The sequence below is a fragment of the Pseudorca crassidens genome, chromosome 13 (genome assembly GCF_039906515.1).
Source record: "Pseudorca crassidens isolate mPseCra1 chromosome 13, mPseCra1.hap1, whole genome shotgun sequence".
Taxonomy (NCBI): domain Eukaryota; kingdom Metazoa; phylum Chordata; class Mammalia; order Artiodactyla; family Delphinidae; genus Pseudorca; species Pseudorca crassidens.
In genome coordinates this window covers 49,713,464-49,739,185 of record NC_090308.1, presented here as the reverse complement: position 1 = coordinate 49,739,185, position 25,722 = coordinate 49,713,464, and the positions used below count along the sequence as shown (strand labels likewise).

General features: G+C 41.0%; 1 protein-coding gene across 5 annotated transcripts in view; it reads left to right on the top strand.

The window, feature by feature from the left end:
* ARMC2 (armadillo repeat containing 2) overlaps positions 1-25,722 on the top strand; it is a 236,578-nt gene that overhangs the window by 158,415 nt on the left and 52,441 nt on the right. For all 5 annotated transcript variants that reach the window (XM_067702383.1, XM_067702382.1, XM_067702384.1 and 2 more), the window contains 3 exons: positions 965-1,188; positions 15,842-15,987; positions 19,946-20,045. In XM_067702383.1, the coding sequence (XP_067558484.1) occupies positions 965-1,188; positions 15,842-15,987; positions 19,946-20,045 (470 nt within the window). The remainder of the gene's footprint in view (positions 1-964; positions 1,189-15,841; positions 15,988-19,945; positions 20,046-25,722) is intronic.

Here is a 25,722-nt window from a genome sequence, read left to right as displayed (position 1 = left end):
CAGCAGACAGGGACAAAGCCAGTACTGAAAGAAATTTCTAACACTGAATCAGCTCATTGAGAGTAAGAGACTAAAAACAAAGAAAGGTTCTGACAGATGATCACATTGACATTAATAAAAATTAATGTGAGATAGGCATGTTTAACTTTATCAGAGCTGCCTGGATTAATCCTAAAACCTAGTACTTGTATGTTATTTGGATGGATGTTCTTTAAGTTGTCTTGGGAAAGGGTGGATGTTATATTCGAAGCACCCCTTTCTACTGTTGAGATACTTTTAAAAGTTCCTATCTTGATTAACTTTCCATTCATACAGCAACCAGTATATTCTTTTTTTTTTTTAACCAGTATATTCTTAAAGGTTTGTTGAAATTTAACTCTTAAATTGCTTTGATTATTAGTTATTCTATAATAACTCAAACTGTTTGTAACCAAAAATAAAGTTTGGCAAATATTAATAAGAGGCAAGGAATGGTGGGCTTCCCTGGTGGTACAGTGGTTGAGAGTCCGCCTGCTAATGCAGGGGACACGGGTTCGTGCCCCGGTCCAGGAGGATCCCACATGCCGCGGAGCGGCTGGGCCCGTGAGCCATGGCCGCCGAGCCTTCACGTCTGGAGCCTGTGCTCCGCAAGGGGAGAGGCCACAACAGTGAGAGGCCCGTGTACCGCAAAAAAAAAAAAAAAAAAAAAAAAAAAAGGGCAAGGAATGGCACTCAGTTAAAAGAACACTTTCTTATTTACATATAATAATCCCATCTTTTTGCTGTCATTACTGTTACAGAGATTTGTCTTAGCTAAAAGTAAGCTTTCCTGTTTATGCCATGTGAGCAACTCTTCACAAGCATTTGAATGTAGGTTCTGGCTAACATTTTACAAATCGTATTTGATGTTCACATACAAGTGCTTTAATATCTCTCTTTCCAGCTGTTCTACTCATCCATTTGTAATAATTCATCTTTTTGACAGAATCATTATTGGAGGTCCTGAGAAGTGAAGAGCTGCAAGCTAACACCGAAGCTTTCTTATACTGCATGGGGGTGATCAAATTCATTTCTGGAAATCCAGGATTTCTTCATGAAATGATTGGCAAAGGTGCTGTAGAAATATTGATGAATTTGATGACACAAATAAACGAGAACACCAAGAAGTCTGGTACATGTTTGCCTAATTCAGGCCACTTGTTAGTCCAAGTAAGTATTTTACTTGAAAGAGTTAGACGTGTAAAGTTAGTCTTCATGTTGTCTAATACCACTTACCTGCCAGTGGGTGTATCGGGAAACAGTTGGGCTGTTATCTGTAGCCAGGTGAGGGTGCCCAGCCTCGGGGATCAGGGTGGCAGCCCTAGCCACACCTCTGCCCCGTGTGTGCCCATTTCCTCTGGAAAGGCTATTCCATGGCTTTTCACGGAGCAGGTCTCCAGCATGTAGACATCTATTTCCACTACCCTGCGGAGAAAGCAAGCCTGGAAGAATGAAAAATTAGCACCTCTTCAAAACAATTGCATGTTATAATCAGAATTTTAATAGGCAGAGTGTTAACTTTCAGAGTTTAAGACAGGTCTAGCTTGGAGATTGTTCATGAAGATTGGTAGCTTATATCATAAATATTGTATCTACAATAAAGAAAACAGAATTTAATGACACTGAGTGGACAGTTGTTGAGGGCGTGTGTAGACGGCGGTAGCAAAGCCAGATACATTTAGTATGACCAGGGCAGGAAGAAAAAATGTGTTAGGTGTTAGAGTTTCGTAACTTCTTTTGCGGCAGATTAAATTTCATAGTTGAATTATTTTCATTGGAGCTGCTTCAGGTCTCGTGTTCTTCTTTAGAAGAGATTTTACTCTTTAATAGCATTTGTATATCAGATAATAGCATCTTTGGTGTAATAATTGATGAGATTTGAAATGTGCTTGTCAGTTAATGGGGCTTGATCAAGGACTGCGTGCTCGAAGCCTTGGGGAAAGTGTGCTAAAAATTAGATCTAGGCCCTGCCTTAAAGATGCTTAAAGTGTATATGATAATTATTAATTTTGGACTTCGTGGTCTGTCTCCATTTCAGAAAAGACTGTGAAAACCTCCTTTAGTTATGAGTGATTCAAAATTCTACTGGATGTGCCACCTTTTGGCTAGGGAGACTTCAGAAACATTATTTTCATGCTGACAGTGTTATGGAGTTATTTAAATTTTTCCCTCAATGAAAATAGTTATTTGGGTTATATAATTATTATGTTTTTTGTTAAAATGCAAAAAAAGAAGTATGAGGAAGAGTGTAAAAATCACCTGAATTATTTTCACCCTTAGATAATCTACCTCCAACATTTTAGTAACCATTCTTCCATGCATTTTACATGCATATATATTATATACACTTACATATGTATAATTTTATATAATTCTTTTTATCATGAACGTCCTCTTTCTAAGAGTTGTTTTTGCTTGTTTTCTGTCACCCTCTTTTCCTCCTTGTTTCTCCTCCTGGTTCTCCCTGTTAGCCAATATTGTTCACACAGATGTGCTCAGCACCTTTTAATACACTCGTAGGTTTTCTCTTTTTTTATATAAATTTATTTTTATTTATTTGTTTTTGGCTGCGTTGGGTCTTCATTGCTGTGTGCGGGCTTTCCCTAGTTGCGGTGAGCAGGGGCTACTCTTCGTTGAGGTGCGCAGGCTTCTCATTGAGGTGGTTTCTCTTGTTGCGGATCACATGGTCTAGGTACGTGGGCTTCAGTAGTTGTGGCACGTGGGCTCAGTAGTTGTGGCTCACGGGCTCTAGGGCTCAGGCTCAGTAGTTGTGGTGCACGGGCTTAGTTGCTCCGCAGCATGTGGGATCTTACCGGACCAGGGCTCAAACCCATGTCACCTGCATTGGCAGGCAGATTCTTAACCACAGTGCCACCAGGGAAACCCCACTCATAGGTTTTCAAAAATGGAATATTCTGTGCACATCTCTTTTCTATTTTAACAATAGAAAAAAAACTCAATAGACTTATTCTTTTTATTGGCAGCATAATATTCTGTGATGAAGATGTACCTCAAATTCTCAACCATTCTTCCATTGAGATAGTCTGCTTTTAATTTTTACGTAAAAGCTTTTGGAATTCTTGTCTTGTTTTAAAAAGCTCTTTCATATATATATAGTTGTCCCTCAGCATCCATGGGGGACCTGCCCCAGATACTAAAGTCCACAGATGCTCAGGTCCCATACTCGGTCCTCTGTATCCACGGATACAGTACACCGTCCGTGGTTAGTTGAATCTGTAGATGTGGAACCTACAGATAGGAGTGCTGACTGGATATGTGTATATGCATTTATATATTTATACATAATTTATAAATTTAAAAATAAAAACAAATATATAAATGTATTTGTATAGAATAAAAATATATAATTAAATCAGTTGGTATAAAGGAGAATTGAGTATTATTGTGACCCAAAATATATCAAATCCAGAGCTAGGACCTCTGGTATGCCAGTAAGTACAGTGCACTTCTCCCTACGCTCCTCTCCTTTCCCTCTTCCCTTGCTTCGGCCTCCTCAAACGCAAAACTGACTCAGTGGGTCAGATGCCCCTTTCTTGTCCCGAGGTCCTTGCGTCCCTCTAGGGCGTGGGGGAAAGGGCACTGTAGTAACTCCCTCCTCGCTGCCCACCACCGCTCACCGGGCACTGTCATCATCTCCAAAGCCTTCCTCTGAACCTGCCTGGGATCTGGCGGGGGAGGGGCTTACACAGCCCGAGGCCTCTCTCAGGAGCGCAGTCAGCAGCCCACATCCCAGTCCAGCAGGAGAAAGGGGCCCATTATTGCCTCCACCTGAGAATGTGCTCCCGCTGTGGTCACCAAGAGCCATTTGTGTCAACTGTACACTGTCACTATGTGTATGTACGTTTACAAATTTGGGGGAAGGGAGGTATTGTTTTAGGGTATTTCATTTGCAGAATCCCCTGAACTGGACATTCCCTTGTGTTTAATTAAAACAAAGAAAAACTGTTTTGTATCATCCAAATGATAAAAATGTAAGCAACTTGACTTCACCGTAAGAACAGATGAAAATCTCTACTCTTGCGAATGTGTCGCACTGACGGGCTTTTTACCAGCTCGCTCATGGGCACATTCACCCCAACAGATCTGGCCGTGGGCAGAATTGTTCAATTACACCAGCCTTCAGAACCGGTAACTCTAGCTCAAGGCATTTTTAAAAAGCAACTTTGTTCAATTGAAAAAATAAATAAATGACTTGCGGCTGTACTAATAGAATAATGTCTGTAAGCCAGAGAGAACACAGCAAGGCAAAAAGATAAGGGCAGGACTTCCTCTCCTTTATGACTTTAACTGCTGTTAAACTTTGTGCATTCTGCCATCCGACCCAGTGCTAGAGTCGTCCTGTCTCCCTAAAGCAGCCCTGTTGGAGGCCATTGAATGAGTAGAAGGCGTGGAAGCTGGGTCCTGCAGGTTGTGTAGGATTTGGGAAACTGTCACCGAGGAAAAGGGATACGGTGTGTTTGGGGGCTGCTGAAAAGGTAGGTCTGTCCAGAGCAGAGAGTTCCGTGGGGGAGGCGTGGGAGGTGAGATTCAGAGGCTACGGTCATGGGCCTCGAATACCAGGCTGCAGAGTGCAGACTTGGAGTAACACAGAGCGGCTGGAGGTCAGTGCAAGGGGAGGAGGAGATGAGATCAGAGTGGCAGACAGGCGGGCATGCGCGAGATGTTAAACTGATAAAGGCCGAAAAGCTGAAATGTGGCAGGAGGAAAGTGTGTCAGTGGTACGGATGGATTGGAGGGTTAAGATCTCACACACAGCAGCCCCAATTGAGAGGTGTTGCTGCAGTTATTAGATTTTAGACTGATTATAATGGAGCTAAAGGATCGAGATCAAAGAATGGGCACGAAAGATAAAAAAGCTCCTCCACAGCATAGGGGCCAGTGATGCTTAGAGGAAAAAGTACTGAAGTGTTGAGATTTTTGAAAGTTTCCTTTGCATTGTTTCTTACATATATGTATTTGTGTACACGTACATATATGTTTATTACTGCACCACTGACATCAAGAGACATTGATTGCACAAGTGTTTGTGCGGTGGCTGCTTTATGCCAGGCGTGCTTTGGGTGGTTAGTGAGGCAGTGGAGGGCAAGAGAGCTGCCAGTAGGGGCCTACTTTTAAAATTTATTTATTTATTTATTTATTTTTGGCTGTGTTGGGTCTTCGTTTCTGTGCGAGGGCTTTCTCTAGTTGTGGCAAGCGGGGGCCACTCTTCATCGCGGTGCGTGGGCCTCTCACTGTCATGGCCTCTCTTGTTGCGGAGCACAGGCTCCGGATGCGCAGGCTCAGCGGCCATGGCTCACAGGCCCAGTTGCTCCGTGGCATGTGGGATCTTCCCGGACCGGGGCGCAAACCTGTGTCCCCTGCATCGGCAGACGGACTCTCAACCACTGCACCATCAGGGAAGACCAGGGGGCCTACGTTTTGATGATCCGCATGTCCAGATAATAGTATTCTGATGCCCTATTCTTTGACAAAACTCTGGTACTTCCACGAGTTCAGTTCTACCTGTCAGATGCTTAATAGCATTTTGAGGAGAGGATGATCTTTGGTGCTCAGAGGGACCAGCACCACTTCCCACTAAGTGGAAGGATTAATATTCCCAGTCTGGCAAAACTGGAGACGGGAGTTTGTCTGCAAAATCATTAGCGTAAAGAAGGTTAATCTGTGCACGATCACTAAATTCCAGAACGTTAGGCTTTCGGGAGAGCTCCTTGAAACCTGGAAAATGAGAAATACCAGATAAAAGGCTAGGCCCTCTAGATTCCAGCATTAAATTGCATCACTTAAGGAGGTGACACAGACGAAATAGGGGTTTGTCAATATTAATCTCAGTGGATTATCAGGAGGTGTTAGGGTTCATTTCTGGCTTATAAGGCCCAACAGTTGGGAAGGGATAATACAGGAACTGAGGAAAATTCCTGGAGTCACCTCCACCAGAAAGTCTGTTGTTGTTTCCATCGTGCCCCCTTTCTGGGGACTGGAGAAGAGTCTTTTGTATGCGTCACAGTCACAAACAAGCCCCAGCTTCCCTGGTGTCTCATTTGTCCTCTTGTGTCTTGGGGACACTATGTACAAAGCTGCTTTACCGTAATTGAAGCAAATCTCAAGGTACTCCCATTTACAGTTAGGTAACTTGTAGGTATATAACGTAACTATTAAACCCAGGTTGATTTAAACTAATGTTCCTATTTTTATGGATTCCTTTGTATTTCCAGCCTTTTCTTCTTTACAGCCTGACCCACTTGATCTTGAGTTCAATTCTTAGAGAAATATATTCTTTCCCTGCTTCAGATTTAACATTTTTGAAGTTAGAACTGTCTGGCGCCCCCCCACCGCCCCCAGATAACATGGTTTCTTTCCTTCGTCTTACACCTGGTCTCTCTTCTCTGACCTCCAAACCTGCCACCCAGAGGGTCCTTCAAGTCCTAATCTTTCACCCTTCTTACTCAGTACAGCTCCACTGTCCAATTCTTCCTTTTTCTGAGCGGAAGTTTCTCAGGAAGGTCGGTCCTCCCACCCCTTGGCAGTCCCTCTCCTCCACTTTGGCTCTAGAGTGTGGGGAAAAGGAGAGTGAATTAAACAGAGATTTGACCCTGGGTAGCTCAGAAAATGATAATGTTATTGTCAGAAATTAGAGGGTTACGTAAGGGAACTGATTTGGCGAGAGGAGGGAGGGAAATGATGTAATTAGCCCTCGTGTAAAACTTGAAGGTGCCAGCAGAACAGCCAAGCGGGACTGTCCGGTGGGAAACTGGAGAGAAGACCCCGTGCTTAGCAGAAAAAGTAAAGCCAAAAAAGCAGACTTAGCGTCATCTACATGGAGTTGACCGTTGAAGTCAAGAAAGACGATGATACTACTCAAGGGGAGAGTAGAGGGAGAGAGGAGGGCTAGAGGAGGGCTGAGGACAGGTTCCATAAAATGGCCAGATTTGTGGAATAGGGAGAGACAAGAGAAGTGACCAGAAAATTCAGGGAGGACAGTGTGTGGAAGAGGGTAGAGATTTTAAGAGCAAGGATTGGTCAGCTTTGGCAAGTGCTACGGCAAGCACACGGGGGAAGAGGAATTCCGCTACTGTGTGGGGCAATCTGAGTGGGCAGGTGGGGTCGCGTCCTGTTGCAGGGGGTCTGTCCACACTCTCTTTAAATCTTAAATGATTTCTTTATCTCTGCACTTTTAAATTAAGAGATGTTTTGGGGGCTTCCCTGGTGGCGCAGTGGTTTGAGAGTCCGCCTGCCGATGCAGGGGACGCGGGTTCGTGCCCTGGTCCGGGAGGGTCCCTCGTGCCGCGGAGCGGCTGGGCCCATGAGCTATGGCCACTGGGCCTGCACGTCCGGAGCCTGTGCTCCGCGGCGGGATAGGCCACAGGGGTGAGAGGCCCGCGTACCGCAAAAAAAAAAAAAAAAAAAGATGTTTTGATATAGTTGGGTTTTTGTTTTTTAATTTCTAAGCCCTAGAGTAAACTCCCCACCTTGGCTAATGCGAGTTCACTCCTGTATTGTGTATTCCACGTCCCGAGCACATGGTACTGTCGCCTTCCAGAGCGCTGATGGTCCCTCTGGCTTTGGGCCCGGCGGGGACAGGTCTCAGTGCTGCCTCATGGACTAGTGATGGGAGCATAGGCCTGAACTGGCGGTTCAGCTCTGACATTCTGTGAGCCTCGCCCTCCTCACCTCCCAGTGACTGGCCGTGCCTGGGGTAGAGGGTAGTCAGGCGAGTTAAACAAGATGATCTATTGAAGCACCTAGAACAGGACATGGCACGTAGATGGCACTCAGCAGAAATTTATTAAACAAAGTGAGATCAGAATTCCAAAACTTGAAGCTTCGGGCTTCCCTGGTGGCGCAGTGGTTGAGAGTCCGCCTGCCGATGCAGGGGACATGGGTTCGTGCCCCGGTCTGGGAAGATCCCACATGCCGCAGAGCGGCTGGGCCCATGATCCATGGCCGCTGAGCCTGCACGTCTGGAGCCTGTGCGTCTGGAGCCTGTGCTCTGCAACGGGAGAGGCCACAACAGTGAGAGGCCCGCGTACCGCAAAAAAAAAAAAAAAACCTTGAAGCTTCAAAGAGCAATTATTTCTGATAAGAAAAAATTAATCACAACAATTAAGATGACAGAGTTAAAGATGGATTTCATCTTTGTGTATTTTGTGTGTGTGTGGCTTTCCTTTTTATCTTTTAGTTTGAACTCAGTATAGGCTCACAAGATGTTGCAAAAATAGTAGAGGGGTCCTATTTACCCAGTCACCCTGCTTCTCCCAGTGATGACATCTTACGTAACTGTAGGACATTATTAAAAGGGGGAAACTGATATGAGTACGATACAATTAACTGTTTTACTTATTTGCATATTATTTTTGAGATTAGGTGAGTCTCTTTTTTTGTCACAGTATTTAGTTTGGTTATTAAGCTTGCTAACTTTTTAATGATGTATTTGTTAGTGGGAAGGGGAGCTATTTCTGCTTATGAGGTTTCCTTCCTATAAAGGAATACCCAGTAGTGTAATGACCACTCGGTCATCCAACTGGCATGAGAGAGCGGGCAGTCAGAGCCTACTCTTCCCTTTCCTGGGAAAGGGCTACATATAGGCAACTCTTGTTCAACTTTGACTCTCCACGGATGGCATACCTGAAGATTTGGGGGCAGTCAGAGGTCCCAAACATGTAACGCCTTGGGCTTTGAATTAGAAATAAGAGAGAGACTAAGGCAGATGGGGAAGAAAGTTGAAGGATGTAGTTTATAGCTGAGGTGGGTGTGCTTTCTAATCCTGAACCCCTGAATCAGATTTGCCCACCCAGTCACAGGCCACACCTGCCCCAGGAGGAGCAGAGGAGAACACCTGTGCTCACCAAGCAGGAAGTGAGGGGTGGAGAGTGACCAGGAGATTATGCTAAGAAATGTCACCTCACAAGGAAGGAACATCAGGTGTGGGAAGTAAGTATTCCTATGCCACCTGCTTCTGGGGAGAGCCATTTGCTTTTCAATTGCTGTCATATCTGCTCAGTCTCATCTCTTCCCTGTAGACATATTAGTTGTGGCAATAAAGAAATGGCACTAACTTTAACATGTAATTCTGAAAATCAGTGTTATTACTCTGCAGTTCTTAAAGCATTATCTTTTTCAGACTCATTTTCCTTATTTTACTGCTCTGGCATTCTATGTAGTCTAGATGACATTCAAATTTCAGCTGTATTGATACATATAATGGCCACAACTGGAAGAATCAGCTACCTACTCATTTTACCAAGGTAACTGACATAGTGGGAGTAAATGGAGAAACAATAACAAACATAGGCAAGTGTTAAATAAGAGTCTCAAAGTAGGGCACTGGAGCTTGAGGGCAGAACCATTTCCTGCAGAAGTAGGACACTCATGGTAGGAATGTGCCAAATGGGCTCCACAGCCAGGCACCAAGCATTGCTGAGGATTGCGAATTAATATGACTTTCACATGCATGTACCTTAACTCCAAGAAAATGCTTAGGAAGTCTTGGAACTAGTGGTTTCATGTATATAGTGGCATCTTACAATTGGTTTCCTTTTTCTCAGGCAGAGCTGTACTAATCATACATGAGACAATATGAAACTTCTTGGGTTACCACATGGGCTCTGGTTTTGGCATATATGTGGTCTCGATCGGGCACAAATCCAGAAAATGAATATGCTTTCATTAATAGAGGGAGATGGTTTTGCTGAGGTTGGAAAATGGTGTGGCTTTGGTCTTAAATCATTTGACACTGTTTGTGGTCTCTGGCGGCTGTGTTTATTCTTTCACATCATCAGCGGGAAGTGAACCATTTTGCAGTTGGCAGTTAAGTTGAGATAAAGCTCTAGGGATTTTGGTTATGGATATTCCAGATGATTGAGCAATAAAATGAATGCTTTTAGGAGACAGTCAAATGGAGCAGGGGAGACAACAGATGAGGAGTCGTTAGAGCCCCAGATGCCCACCTACCTGGAGCTGGTAGACTTTCTGAGCTTCAGTTTCCTCATCTGAAAGTTGGAGCTCAGGATACCTTTCCTGTCTACAACATTCAGGGAGCAAATGAGATCAAGCTCACAAGATAGCTTTATAAAAAATAAAGTAGCTGCTCATATTTTTTTCATAATAACATTCAATGTATAAAAATAAAATGACTCATGATGCTAATTTTGGTAGAGGAAGCATAATAACTTTCAGACTGTTAGTGCAATTTTCAATTGCATTATGTTCCAAAGTTTTCTTTGAAAGCCAGTTTTTTGAAATTGGGAAAATATTTCTCCAAGGAATAATACCATGATTGACGGTGAAGTTCCTGGGCTAGCCAAAGAGCCTGTTCAATTTCTGATGCACCTAAACGGGAATTCTCTGGTGGGCTGTGAGCTGCAAGCCCCTCTGATCTGGGCCAGCTCTGATGGCTGAATGCCTCCTAGGGCAGAAGAATCTGGTGAGTTCCCTGGGGACTGAGGACTCTGATGGAGGGAGAGTGCAAAGGGAGTAGAGAAGTCATCCACTCGAGAAATGAGCAGTATATGGAGGCCCAGGTGGACCAACCAGCCCTCCCCACCGTGCGCACACCCCCCTGCAGTAGAGAATGCTGGGGATGAGGCCACAGCTGCTGGGCCTGCACTGTCATTCTTAAGTTCATCGATCTAAATCAGGAGGGCCTCATATTTTAAGGCAAATATTTCATGTGTTTGCTTAGGTTTTTCAAATAATAATTGGAAACATAATTTAAAATCGATAATGAAGTACCTAAATTGATTTTTTTAAATGCTAAATCTTTTGAATTCTAATTTTGCTTTACTAAAATGCTTTTTGAGCCCTTATAAAATAATCACTTCTTGATAGAATTTTTCCCTTTAAAATGGCTCTCCCAATGTTGACTGCATGGTGAAGACTTTGAGGCCCAACTAATTCAGTGTGAGATAGGACAGCTTTGCCAAACTCACCAGGTGTTTTACCTGGAGATGCTGATTGAGGTTGGGGCCCAACCTGACGATCAAGGAGTTTGGGGAAACCCCGAGAGAAAAAGCTGCCGCAGGAAAAGTGAGCACCACAAAGCTGTAACGTGTGTGTGTGGCGCAGTCATTTTCCAGCAGTAGATTAGCGACCAGAATCACACCAGCATGTTTCTTCCCTGACACATACCCAACATTTAGGTCCCCTTTTGTCCCAGACATCATCTAACAGCTGCTAATAAGCAAGGACACTTAAATTTTTATCAATCCTTTTTGTGGATTACCAGTTCCACATTCTTCTCCTTTTTCTTCTTCCCACTGGTCGCCTTCTGACTCAGTGTATCTGTCCCAAGGGGTTGCACATTAAGTGATGGGAAAAAGAAGAATGGAAACTCCTGTTTTTCAGTTTGCTCTTGCTTGGTGAGATGACAGTTCAGAGGTTGGGAATTGTTCCAGTAAAGTCCTCTAGAAGCTAAACAAGCATCTGTGTATGCATCTGACTTCTACTTCTTTTTCTTTCTTTGTCATAAAGTGTTTGACATGGCTTAAAAGATTATATGCAGTAAAATAGAAGAGTACATAACTCAGTGGAATTAGGAACAATATAAACTAGAATAGAAAGTTAAGAAAGGAACAGATACATTTCTCCCAGCACGAAGCTCGGCCGGACTTCGGTGAACTCCTGCTTTGGGTGCAGGCCCAGTGGGTGGGCTTTCCTGCGGGGTGGAAAACAAAGACTCAGCGGCAGAGCACACAGCTCATTAACAATTTCTGCAAATACATCTCTGTTAAAAAGTTGGAGCGAGGCTGAGAGTTAGGTGGGTTGACTTGGAATTTGCTTTTACTGTTACCACAGTATTTAGCTAGACTCTCCTCCCACTGATCTCTTTATATTTTTCCCAGAAAAAGCCACTTGTCTGTGCTCAGCGTTCAGCCCCAGCCCCTCCCGCAGTGAGATCATTGGCTCACAGCCAGCCTTTCAAATGGGGGGCCTTCACAGCTGCATCTGCCTGGCGACCTCCTCCTGACCCTCCTCCCCGGGGATTTAAGCTCTGGTTTACCACCAGCCCTCTGCTAATGCCGGCACTTTCTTGTCAGAGGCTTCTTAAAGGGGAAAAGCCTCCTTTTCTGTCTCCTGTCTCCCTTGTCCCTTCATTTCCTTCCTCCTCCTCCTTTCCTTCTTTCCCTTCCTCATCCCCTCTTCCTTCCCTTCTCCTGATGTGTATCATCCACTAAGCTTTTTTTTTTTTTGCGGTACGCGGGCCTCTCATTGTTGTGGTCTCTCCCGTTGCGGAGCACAGGCTCCGGACGCGCAGGCTCAGCGGCCATGGCTCACGGGCCCAGCCGCTCCACGGCATGTGCGATCTTCCCGGACCGGGGCACGAACCCGCGTCCCCTACATTGGCAGGCGGACTCTCAACCACTGTGCCACCAGGGAAGCCCCATCCAGTAAGCTTTTTATGGGCATATTTATTGTCCTCTGGGTAGGAAAAGGAATAAGAAACTGTTTGGACTGTGGAGGAGCTCACAGTGGGAGAGAAGGTACCTGAAACTAGTGGTTAGGAGTCTGTGATGGGTGTGGAGCAGGAAGGTCTGTTCACCTGGAAGAGAAGCAATCAACCGCTGAAAAGTCTTCACAGAGGAGAAGTGAGCCTGAGCTGGGTCCATAAACCCGAGCAGGAGGTGAGCACGTTGGAGAGGGGGCGGCAGAGTGTGATGGAGGAGGACATTCTGGGCAGAGGCAGTGGTCCGTTCAAAGGCTTGGAATTGTGAAAGGATGAGGTGCAGAGTCTGAAAGATAGAGAGGGAGGAAGGGGGAGGTGAAGGAGATGAGCTTGAGGGGGGTGAACCGCGCTTTAGGAGTGAATAGCCTTTAGGATATGGATTTTGCCCAGTAGGCCACCGGAAGTCAGAGGAAGTCTTTGAACAGGGAAGGTTGGGTTTCCAGATGCTCCCTCTGGCAGCAGGGAGATGCTGTGGGGAGATGAGCCCAACAGTGGAGAGAGTGGAAGGAGCCCATGCGGGGACTGTAGAGTTTGGGAGAGAGATGAAATGGGCTTAAACAGAACCAGCAGCCTTGAAGATGGGAAGAAGAGGTAGAACAGGTGATCAATCAGCTGTTGAAAGGGAAGGAGGGAGAGGAGTTAGGAGCCTAGGAAGGAGCTGCTGTCGTGAATGAGATGAGTAGGGAATACACTAGTCCCCCTCCAGGAAGTCCATTTTTCTTTCATCGATTATTTTTTTATTCCTCTGCTCCTTTTAAATCATCTTAAAATCCATCTACCTGAGATATTGTCTGATTCATCCATGGTTTTCTTTCTATTTATACCAGTGTTTCCTTTGTAGGTATTAATCCATTCGTCCATTCTATCAACAAATGTTTATTGAGGACCCACTGTGTGCCAGGCACTAGATTTGGGCCTGGGGGGCACAATGGTGAAAAGACAAAGTGTATCCCCTCACTGAAGCTTCTAGTATAGAGAAATAGACAATAAAACATAATATTAAATAACCTAACATGAAGTAGTTTGTGGGGGGTGTGTGGTATGAGATGAAGTTTGAGGGGTTGGCAAGAGTCAGACCATACCAGGCCCTGTACACCAAGGTCAGGAAATGGAGTCATATTCTAGGAGCAATAGACAAAAAGCCAGTAGGGCTTAGGGTGACAGAAAGGCAAGATTCTGGAATGTGTCTGAAGTTTTGCAACTTGAGACACTGTGTTGATGCTAGTGTCATATATTGAGGCATCACTATGTATTTTTCAAGTGCATGGTATATGTTTCATGTATATTATTCTGCTAGCATCACAACTGACAAATTTGGAAACATTCAACTCACTCAACTCCCTGTGCTCCATACAATGTGATTGATACAGGCAGTAAATAGATAGGGATTTAAAATCAGGTGATGTGTCACATATAAATGTGTGCTTCCACTCTTGATTGGGGCCATTTATAAAAGTTATGTATTCGGGGCAAAAGAATCATGAGCTGTCTTAACTTTTTCTAATGAGGTGAGAAAAAGGGTTGAAAGGGAGAAAAAAACTCCACCAAAACTGAGGTTGAAACAAGAAAATCTCCTAAGAAAAGTCTGGTCCCTCCTGCTGACAGCGCCCCCTGCCAGAGGTTGAGTTAGGGAGCCAGAAGATGACAACAGATTGAGGTGCCCAATCTGTGAAGCCTTGGGGGCCAGGGAAGGGGAGGCGTTTGTGTGCACCGTGGGTGGAATGAATGTTCCATGATCTGCCACGGTCTCTGTCTGTCTGGTTCAGGCCAGGATTCACTTGGGCATCTGTGCTGTTTGGTGTCGGAGTGGGGAAGCCTCTGAGTTTCCCTTTGGATTGACATAAACCAGCAGTGGTCCAGTGCCTGGGCTGTCTCTGAAGAAGGAGAACAGGTAGAGCCAGGATCCGATGATGAGAATTTTCCATTTTATGGCAGTGATGGCTTGAATAGACTTAGCTTAATAGACTGCGTTGTCGATCCCTGGTAAAGTGGAATGCTAGAATAGTTTGTTTCCCCTCCAGTGTTTTGGATACTGAACCTTTCCGGGAAGAATTTACTAAATTGCTACGTAAGTGAATTGACTACAAAAGACTTGCCCACATTTATTTGAAACATTAATTTTATTTTCTCTGCTTTAAAAGGTAGTGGGTTATATTTTAACAAAATCTTTTTGTTGCGGTTGTTACAAAGGAAAACTAATCAAAGGTACATGTCATCTTAATAATTGTTTTCAAAGTTTATTAATTATGGCTTTATATTTACATAATGCTCTACAGTGTACAAAAACAGTGTTACATTTTTTCCACCTGATACACACAACCCTGGCTGGTGAGCAGGGGTTGTAACCCCCTTTTCACAGATGAGGAACTGAGGGAGCTGAGGAACGAGTGAGTGCCTCAGTCGCTTATTTAGGAAGAGATTTCGGACTTGAATCTCCATCCTTTCACTCCACGGCCAGCGATCTCCCTTCTTCTGCATTTTGGGTGTGAAGACCCACAACAAAGGCGGGGATGGGACCCATGACTTTTGAGCTCCTGTTAGTTAATCAGCAGTGGCAATGCCACGCATGCATCTCATCTCATTGAATCCTAATAACTCCAGGGCAATTATCACCATCCCCGCTTTACTGTTGAGAAGAATATGCTCTGGGAGGTTAACTAACCTAAACTGGTGAGTGGTAGGGCTGGGATTTGACCAAGCCATCCAACTTCCAAGCTGACTCTCTTAACCAGTAGCCTGCCTGTACTATCTCACGAGGAAAGATCACCCTGCATATTTAAAATTATTAGATAACAGCAACTTTCATTTTATGGATTTATTAAATTGTTCTCCATTTTCAGACAAGGGTTAAAGTACATAGCTTTTCTGAACATTTTTTACAAAATAAGAAATTTGCAAGACATCAGTTCTTGCCACTTGGAAGAGAATGAGACTAACAGTCTTAAATATTCTTTGGCTATAGCATTGTTATTTGATGGTATTTATAAGAATATGGAACAAGGAATTTCTGTCCTGTGGAACTCATGTGGCATGTCACAGGGTCAGTGGATGATCTTATGACTTCTACTAAACCCAGATGACGATTTGCTTAACCCTGGGGTTTTGGTATACTAATTGCTTCTTAACACGAATATTTCATTCATTACTTTTGAACCAAAGTAGGCTTTCTTTGTATTCATTTCTTGGTCTTCATTTTGTGCTACTTGTGCATATAAGGCCCATGTTCTCGGATGGGAGATGCATAACAGGGCCTCGGTTTAGCTACTCATGTTGCGAAACGTATGGTATGAATTATGCTGTGCCGATTAGTGTTGCTGTATTTTCTAATTTTAAAAAATGACACTAATGTGTTTTTTTTCATAGATGACTGCTACGCTGAGAAACTTGGTTGACTCACCACTAGCAAGAAGCAAGTTGCTAAGCATCAGTGCCCTTCCCCAGCTCTGCATGGTGATGGGACAGTACATAGGTGACAAGGAGGTCTGCACCAATGTTGCCAGAATATTCAGGTAGGTAGACTAGGAAAACAAAGTAGCCTTACAAAAATGCTGATGTTTAGATTTAGGGGGTTGTTTTTAATATTTGTGTGTGTGACTGGCAAGGAATCCTGTTTTTACTTTTTATGTCACCTCAAAGAAAAGGTAAATCTAGTGGCCTGAGTTTTTAAAAAAATGATTTAAACTAATGACTTCATTTCTTATGTATTTCTGTTGTGATTCTAAACTCATTGATTTTAAGTTACTGTAACTAAAGCTGTGAGTTGTCCTAGTATTTTTACAAAACAAACAAACAAACAAAACTTCCTCTCTGCTTATCGGAGATAAAGAGCTATATCACAAAACATGGCAAACCTTCTGGTGCGCTTGGAAGCAATGCTTACGGATTTTAACTGAAAACGGAGGCCATTGCTTAGAAAGACTGATCTGACTTAATTTGTAATTGAAGGTCATTTTATTTCAGCTGTTTGGCTGAACTTTGGCTCACACATTCACTAGTCATGTTTATACTTACTTTTCTCCAGAAGCAATGATCACCTGAATCCAGGCTGCCTCAAAGCAAGATGTGGCTAAATTTCGGAACTGTCTTTAAATTATGCATTTATATTTCTTCCCTCACTGCTCTTTGCTATTGTTTTTACATAATGATCCTTCTCAAGAGACCTGGGCCTTTCTTGAACTATAATATTGTAGTTGTTTAATGAAATACAAAATTTCCTGAAGACTGAATTGGTAATTGACCCCAATATGAGGATGTGAGTCCAGCTTTGATCTTTTAGCACTGTGCTTTCCTGTCTGGGTACTTCATTCTGGGTACTTAGTCCCATTTTGAAGCACTATAAAATCATAAAAAGTTTATTTTTGTATATGGTGGCATGTAGAGATCCAATTTAATTTTTTTTTCCCCACGTGGACAGTTTTCCCAGCACATGTTATTGAATACACCATTCTTTTTTCACTGTGTTTGAATGCCTAGTCAGTAGAACACGAGGTTCCATATACTTGCAGGCCTGTTTGTGGACATTCTGTTTGGTCCGTCTTCAGACCAGTTCCATGCTGTTTTTACTATTCTGGATTTAAGTCTTGCTGTAGGATAAGATGAATCCCTCACTTCTTTTCTCCTTTAAGATCCAAATTCTTATTTTCTCTTCCTCATGAATTGGAGAATCAGCTAAAGTCCATGACAGGAACTTTGGATTTTTTTTTCATGAAACTACATTGACTGTGTAGAGTATCTGGGACAGACGTGGGGATAATTGATTAGCATCTTTATGACATCGAGTCTTCCATCCACAAACATTTGTGATGTCTTCTTCTTTTAATAAAATTGTATAACTTTCTCCAAAAAGATTCTGTACATCTTTTGTTAGATACATTTCTTCACGGTGCTTGCTGCAATTATGAATGCAGTCTTCAAAAAAAACAATTCTAATGAGTGTTGCTAGTGTTTATGGATAGTATTGATGTTTGCTTATTAATCTTGTATCCAGGACATCTTTTTGGTACGCGGGCCTCTCACTGTTGTGGCCTCTCCCGTTGCGGAGCACAGGCTCCGGACGCGCAGGCTCAGCGGCCATGGCTCACAGGCCCAGCCGCTCCATGGCATGTGGGATCTTCCTGGACCGGGGCACGAACCCGCGTCCCCCGCATCGGCAGGCAGACTCTCAACCACTGCGCCACCAGGGAAGCCCCAGGACATCTTGATTAACATTAGGTCTAAGAGTTAGTGTGTAGATTCTCTTTGATTTTCTATGCAAATTATATGCAAATAAGTACTTTTGGGTTTTTTCCGATGATTACAACTCTTGGCCCCTGTCCCTACCTTTTTCTTGGGTGTGTGGCTTAGGATGTCCAATACAAAGTTGTGAGAGTGTTGAACCAGCTGACTTTCTCCTGAGTTGAAAGGAAATATTTTTGTGGTTTTGCCAGTTGAAATTAATGTTTGTTGTAGGTTTCTGTAGATACCCTTGGACAGTTAAGGAATAATTTTCTCTCATTAATGGATTTTAAGTTTCCTTGAATACTTGCCTCGAATGTATTTTGATTATGTGGATTTTCTTAACAGATTTTCTCATGTTAAGCCATTATATATTGCTAGATTTGCTTAACTAATATTCTGTTTAGTATTTTTCATCTATGGTTATGAGTTACATTGACCTGTATGTTTCCTTTCTCATACTGTCCGTGTCTGGTTTTAGTGTCAAGTTTATACCAGCCTCATAAAATGAGCTGGGATATATTCCAACATTTTCTCTCTTCTAGAAGAATTTCTGAAAATTAAACTTACCTGTTTCTTGAAAAGTTTGTAGAACTTGCTTGAAAGCTGTTTTATCCTGGTGTGTGTATATGTGTGTGTGCATGCATGCATGCATGCATGTGTGAATGTCATTGACAACTGATTCACTTTCTTTAATAGTTATATGTCTAGTCATATTCCTATTTCTACTTGATTCAGTTTCTAAAAGTTATATTTTTATAGGAATTTGTCCATTTAAGTTTTCAAACTGTATAAAGTCATCCCAAATATTCTATTATCCTTTTAATTTCTATTCTATCTCTAATTATGCCCCTTTTGTTTATATTATTTATTTAAGAAATACTTATACAGTGCCTGCTATGTGCCAGGCAATGTTCTAAGCACTTTCCAAATACTAATTCATTTATTCCTTATAACAGCTTTAAAAGGTGGGTACTATTATTATTATCTTCATTGTACATATGAGGAGACTGAGGCATAGAGAGGTTTGGTAGTTTTCCCAGGGTCACACAGCCATGATTTAAACCAGGTAGTATGGCTCTAGAATTCATACATTTAAAAGCTATGTTACACCACCTCTTCATTTTGATATTGATTTTTATTCCTTATTTTGATGATTTGTGATGTTTCTCTTTTTCTCTTGATCAGTCTTGCCAAAGGTTTGACAATTTATTAGTTTTTGTGAAGAACCAACAGATTATTGAAGCACTCTGTTGTATGTTTATTTTGTATTTTATTCCTTCTGTTCTTATCCTTAATAATCCCTATCTTCTATTCTTTGGGGATACATTATATTTTCTTCTGTTTTGATTAGAAATTCCTTTCTTTTCAGCTTTCTTAAGGTTATAAATTTTCCTCTAAATACTGCTGTAGCTGCATCTCACAAATTTTGATTTGTAGTGTTTTTGTTATTATTCAGATATGTGTTTTTCTATTTTCTTATTGATTTGACCCACAAGCTATGTGTTTTTAAATTTCCAAAAGTAAGTTTTTTAAACAGTGTGTTTTTCATTGATTTCTAATTTAATTGTACTTTGACCAGAGAATGTGATCTGAGACACTGGTTCTCTGAAAATTTACTGAGACTTGTTAATGGCCTGTTAACATGATCAAGTTTTTAAAATATTAGTGATGTTTTACCTATTAATCTATCACTTAATGAGAAATTTATGGACATCTCCCAATTTGAGGTAGGTTTGTCAACTCCACCTTGTGAGTTTCATTGTTTTCTTGCTTACTTTTGAAAATTTGAAGCTATTTTCAAGGCTTTTTGCCTTAAGGTCTATCTTGCCTGATATTAATATACCACTAACAGCCTAGTATATTTGAGCATTTTAACATTTACTTCTACTGGAGTCCCAGGAGATTGGTTGATATCCATCCAGATTTTGTGTAAATTTCTTCGCTTGTGTCTTCTGAACCACATGGGCAGTGTAAATTCATACCTTGTACATGTGTTAGAGGCTTCAGGTTTCTGTTTTTCAAAGAACTTGAAAAAAAATCTTCCCTCCTCCCACTCTGTGCCCCCAGAGTCTAGAGCAGACAGCGCGCCTCCTTGAGGCTTCTCTGGACCGGTGTGTACAGTATTTCCAGACTGCTTTTCATGCACAGAACAGTGCTTTGAAGGTCTGCATTTAAAGTGACCCTAGGTATAGTTGAACTTTATTGAAAAACAAAGTTTATTTTTATTTTTTCCATTTGACATTTCTGCAGCAAAGTTACTACTTATCATGACTGCTGTGTAGCCTTGGCCAACTACTCCAGATGTTATGCCTTGTTTTTGAATCTGATAAACAAATACCAGAAGAAGCAGGTCAGTTTTTCATACATTTAATTCTTCAGTGTGTCTTTGCATTGGTGTATTTGTGTAAGCCCATGTTTTTTTTGTTTTTTTAAATATTTATTTATTTGACTGTGTTGGGTCTTAGCTGCGGCACGTAGGCTCAGTAGTTGCAGCCGGTGGGCTTAGTTGCCCCGCAGCATGTGGGATCTTAGTTCCCTGACCAGGGATCAAACCTGCGTCCCCTGCGTTGGAAGGCAGATTCTTTACCACTGGACTGCCAGTCAAGTCCCTGTGTAATCCCATGTTGAATAAGTTTATGTTTTGAATGTATAGGTTTCTATTAGAAGCTTCCATCCGATGTGTAACGAGCTTCCCCAGGAGGCAGAGTTCCATGGAGGAGGTGGGGAGGGAGTAGTTTGAGGGAGAAATGGCCTCAGTAGGATGTGGATGCAGTAGGAGGATTCACGATTTGGGGTGCAGGGTGGGTGGACCCCCCCCCAGTGTTGCTCCTCCCAGTGATCTGTGGACCCGTACATGAGAGGCATCTTTGGGTGGGGTGGGGTTAACCGGGTTATTTCCAGGCCCCACCCCAGGCCTGCTGAGCCAGCTGGGTGCACATGGGCCTAGCCATCTGCACTTTAACAAGAACTGCAGGGACTCCTGATGCAGACTAAAGTTTGGGATCTCCTACGCTGGATATAGTCTAAAGATTCTTCTGGCCCTGAAATTCTCTAATTCCTTGACACTGCTGTATTTAGAAGATGACATTTCTAGGTAAGTATTTAAAGGAAATAATTTGGTTTTAATGGATCGGACAAAAATGTGTATAGCTGTTTAAAAAGAAAAAAAAAGGAAGAACTCACAAATGACTTCCCCTTAATAAAATTATAATAGTGCAAATGTTAAGTTTTATTAGAAGTTTTTGAATATTCGTTAAATGCAGTATATAAATAAAATGCTTAAAGTGACATCAACTCTTTAGTGGAGACGGTTTATACATGAAGACAATATATATTCATTTGAAATACAGTAAATTTTCAAAATCACATAGTAGGTATCACCAGTTTAAAACCAAATAATTTATGTATATATAAGACCATTTTAATATAAAGCTTTGTGTTTATTTATATTAACCATATCAAAACCACCTCAAAATATAATCCCTGTTTGCCACAAACAGCATTGAACTTATTCTTACCCAGCCAAGTACTTCTGCTGAGAGTGACTAAATTTGTCATATTTTACACTGTTATCAGCTATTTATTAAATGGTTACTAGTGTCTTTTTGGTTATATAGATGGTAGAGAAATTTCTGTGCTCATATTACACCATTACTACATTTTAAAGGTGATAAAACTTTGCTTAAAGTGTTAATGTTTCTATTTAACTTTAAAAAACTGATTCACAAATAGGCACTTGAGTTCCTGATTCTGAGTATTTGGATTACAAATGCTTTCCCCTATGTATTTTGTATTTTCTTTAAATTACATACCTTGAAAGATTTCCTGGTATAAGAATTTGCTGTGTCAGGTGGAGAATGAATTTGATTAATGTACCTTAAAGTAGTCACAGTGTTAATTTAAGTGTCCATTAAGCATTTATTGATTTAGATTTTGGTACAATGTATTACCAGAACTCTAATCTTTAGACAAGTGAATTAACCCCATAGGAGCTTAGGCACTCCTAGTCCTCGTTTTCTTTTTTAAGGAAAAAATTAAAAGGGTAGAAAAGATAGTTTGCTATAACATTAAAAGAAAATTTCAATATTATATCTAAAAAGGGATTTAGTTATGGATTTTATTTTGTAGTTTTGTTTTATGGGATTCCTTTATGGGTTTTAATTGTAATATTATTTTATCATCATTGTTTCTCTTTTGCTTTGGTGTTTTGATCATGGATGTCTTAGATTAGACATAACCGGAGAAGATGTTTTCAAATGTGGATGAAAGAAAACACTTCTGTTTTACAGTTTGATTTCAAGTTATGTCGTAACCTGTAATCTGTTTGAAAAGGAAGAAAACCCATCAGTTCAGTACTGACAAATAGCCCTGTTGTCTTACGGCATTATGAGCACATAACTGTTTCTCTGATTGTAGCTTAGATGATGGTCATATTTAATAAACAGTGAAAAGTCCTGGTATCCCGCTAATATTAGATACTTGAGATGTCAGTATGGTTAAGGATATGCTTTTTCTGGCTCAAGGGACTAAATGTCTTAAAGTTTAATTGGCATAAAATTTTAACGCACTTCTTTCTGAACTACTTTTCACTTTGGACCAATAGTTGTCTGTAAAGCAAAATTGGTGTTTAAAGGCCATATTCTTCTCTATTGATTTATGTTTTAATTTTGTGTTCCTGTTAAAGTTATTTTGGTCCAAAGAAGAATAAAGAGCACCTTGCAAACTAAGTACATTAATATGTTGTTTTCAGAACCATCAAGGAAATGTGTAATTTATCCCCTTAATCACCAAAATTATTTTAATCATTGTGGTAAAATCATATTCAAATATATTGCATATTTCCTTGCCTTCTTAGAGGATATTAAAAATAATTTAACCTCTCCTTGATGCCAAAGGTCAATATTACAGGTATTAATTGTTACTCTAGAGGTTATTTGTCCTACATTGGGAGCATGAGTCTATTGATAAGGTTCTTTTAATGTCTGTTCTTCTTGTAGATTTCTCTCTCCCTTTCCGTGGTTGTTAACTTTGCCTTTGGTAATCATTAACTGTCTTTTGCATTTATTTGTAATTAGCAGGGGAACCTCATAACCGAACTTGTTAAAAGTAACACCTAAATAGTCTAAAAATTGAACATGAATAGGTTCTTAGCGAGAAAGGCTTGAGGGACTCTCTGATGAAGTTTCTCTTGTCCCTTCTCATCTTCAAAAGACAATTCATGTTTCAAGATGTAGCACTCATGTTCCCTTCTCTGTGAAGCCTTCTAAGACCAGCCAATTTTTCCCTCATCAGTGCTTCATTTTATTTTTATTTTTAAAATGTTTGTAGCAACTTTATATGTAATAGTCAAAAACTAGAAACAACCAGATGTCCTTCACTGGATAAATGGCTAAACAAACTGTGGAATATCCATACCATGGAATACTATTCAGCAATAAAAAAAAGAATGAACTATTTATACACACTACAACTTGGACGAATCTCCAATTACGCTGAGTGAAAAAAAGCCAATCCCAAAAGTTTACATACTGCATGCATCATTTTGAAGACTTTAATGTAGCTAGCACACCCAGTTAGTATAGCCAGAGCTAAGGACCCAAGCAGTATGTCCCTGACCTCAACCATTTCACTATTATTAAGAAAAACTAACAAAAACTTAGAACTAGGGTGTGGGGTAGGAGCCTAGATGTCCTGACAAAGTCATGCTAGGGCATTAATGGGCAGGGCTTAATTCTCAAGGAGAATATATCTTTGTTTAAACTTGCTGTTTACTATTTGATTAGAACCCAGACACTATAAAGTTACACATTAATTTGTAGATTTCTCTCTGGTAGACAAGATAACCTCAAAGTTATGTTTTGTTACCTTTAGGCTATTAGCCAGGTGTGTATCTAACCTAGTAATCTTAATTCTAACATTCTTTTTAATGCCTGTAAACCCCCCTGTTCTTTGATTGTTCGTGGAGCCCACTTTACCATTGTATTGGCTTCCCTCATTAAATGAGATAATTTTTTAAATTGTGTTAATTTTATATTTCTTTGAGAGCCATGTTAACTTTTTAAAAATTATACTTTGACTCTATATTGTCTTTTACTTATGTAGAAGAATGAAATATTACAGTTTTGAACCATCTTTGATTTTTTTCTAGTAAGAAAAAATATGTATAATTCATATTTTCCTCAAAACCAAAATATTTTAGAAGAGCAGGGAAATTGTTCAGGCTACAAGGAAGTAGTTATGTGTCCCAACTATTTCCTAAAATCACTAACCAGAAGCTCTCATAGGTCTTTGTAAATATTTCTTCTGTGATTCTCCAAATGGTTATCATTTGCGTAGCTACCTCACCCACTGTTGGGATTTCCTAAGGACACAGTCTTTGTCTTTATAAACCTGAGATGATTCTTGGCATAACAGACTCATGATAAAAGTGCTGAAAGAATGAATTTTGAGTATGAGATGCTTTGGAGTCTGTAAAGTATTATACAGTATTTTTTTCTAGTCATCTAGTACTTCTTCCTTAAATGTTTACTTTCTTCTTCCTACTTTGGAGGAGGAAATAATAATTTTCCCCACATTTTTCACGTTGGTGGGCTGCCATACACAATGGCAAAACAGAAACGATGGATCTTAAATTACTTTGGACCAGCACAACATCTTAGGTTCCTGTTCCCCTTGGCCCAGGTGACCAGTTGGATAAGATTTGTTTTTCCTCTTTGCCTAGTGATAAAAGTGATTTTCAGAAACCGCACACGACATTCTGATGTGAGTGTATTAATCTTTGGTGGCTCAAACTTTGCTCCGTCTGAGGTTTACTTGGACGCTGAGGCTTTGAACTGATCTTTGAAACATACACCAGTCCTCCAGCAACTTTTAAAATAGAGTCATTACTTCCTGGAACTATTTTTGTTTCAGCTCTAGGAAATGTTTCTCTTAGGCTAACTTGGATTGTGGACACATATGTACTTCGGAGGCTTTATAGTCTCTTAATGTACACAGATATCACCCAGGGATTAATAATCAGAAAGAGTCTATAGACTTTGTTCTGAGAGGTTAGTGTTGCCTTTGTCTTAAAAGTCTGAAGACTACATTGGCAATTGGGAGATTTCATTTTTCTGGGCCTTAGCCATAACATAAATTATGAATCATGGGGAGGGGGAAGGGCAAGCTGTGACGAGGCGAGAGAGTGGCATGGACATATACACACTACCAAGCGTAAGATAGATAGCTAGTGGGAGGCAGCCGCATAGCACAGGGAGATCAGCTCGGTGCTTTGTGACCACCTGGAGGGGTGGTATAGGGAGGGTGGGAGGAAGGGAGACACAAGAGGGAAGAGATATGGGAACATATGTATATGTATAACTGATTCACTTTGTTATAAAGCAGAAACTAACATACCATTGTAAAGCAATTATACTCCAATAAAGATGTAAAAAAAATCATAAATCATGTTATGGCTAAGTATATTTTCGAAGAACATAGAAACAAAAATCTAAAACAAACAAAAAGAAAAAGAAAAATCCTCTCTAGTAATAAATGAACTGTCACCTACGCACACCTCCTTAAGTGTTTTTTATCAACCAGGTGAGGAGCTTGGCAGGAAACTGCCCAGCCACTTCCACAGTCCACCCGGGAGGAAATCCTGCTTGGAACTAGGTAGTACGAGAGCTGATGGCTGATGGGAGAAGTAGGATATTTCCTCCCCCATCCGATGTTGTTTCCCATTAAAGGAAAAAAAAAAAAAAGAAACGAAATTGTTTGAGAAAATGTCAAAAGTAAAAATTGTTTTCCAGGTTTTTTTTTTTTACATTATTCATATCCATCTCTTTTCAAGGGTAAAGTCTGACTTCAGCATATGAGAACGGATCTTTTTGGAAAGTCCTTAATCTGTCTCTGTTGAGTCAGTTGATAATGAAGGGTAGGAGGAGCATTTTCACTTTTATTTTCTACACATCTGTGTTGTGGAATTATTTACAAGGAACATGGATTCATATTATGTTTAAACATGATATTATAAGAACAGTTAGTAG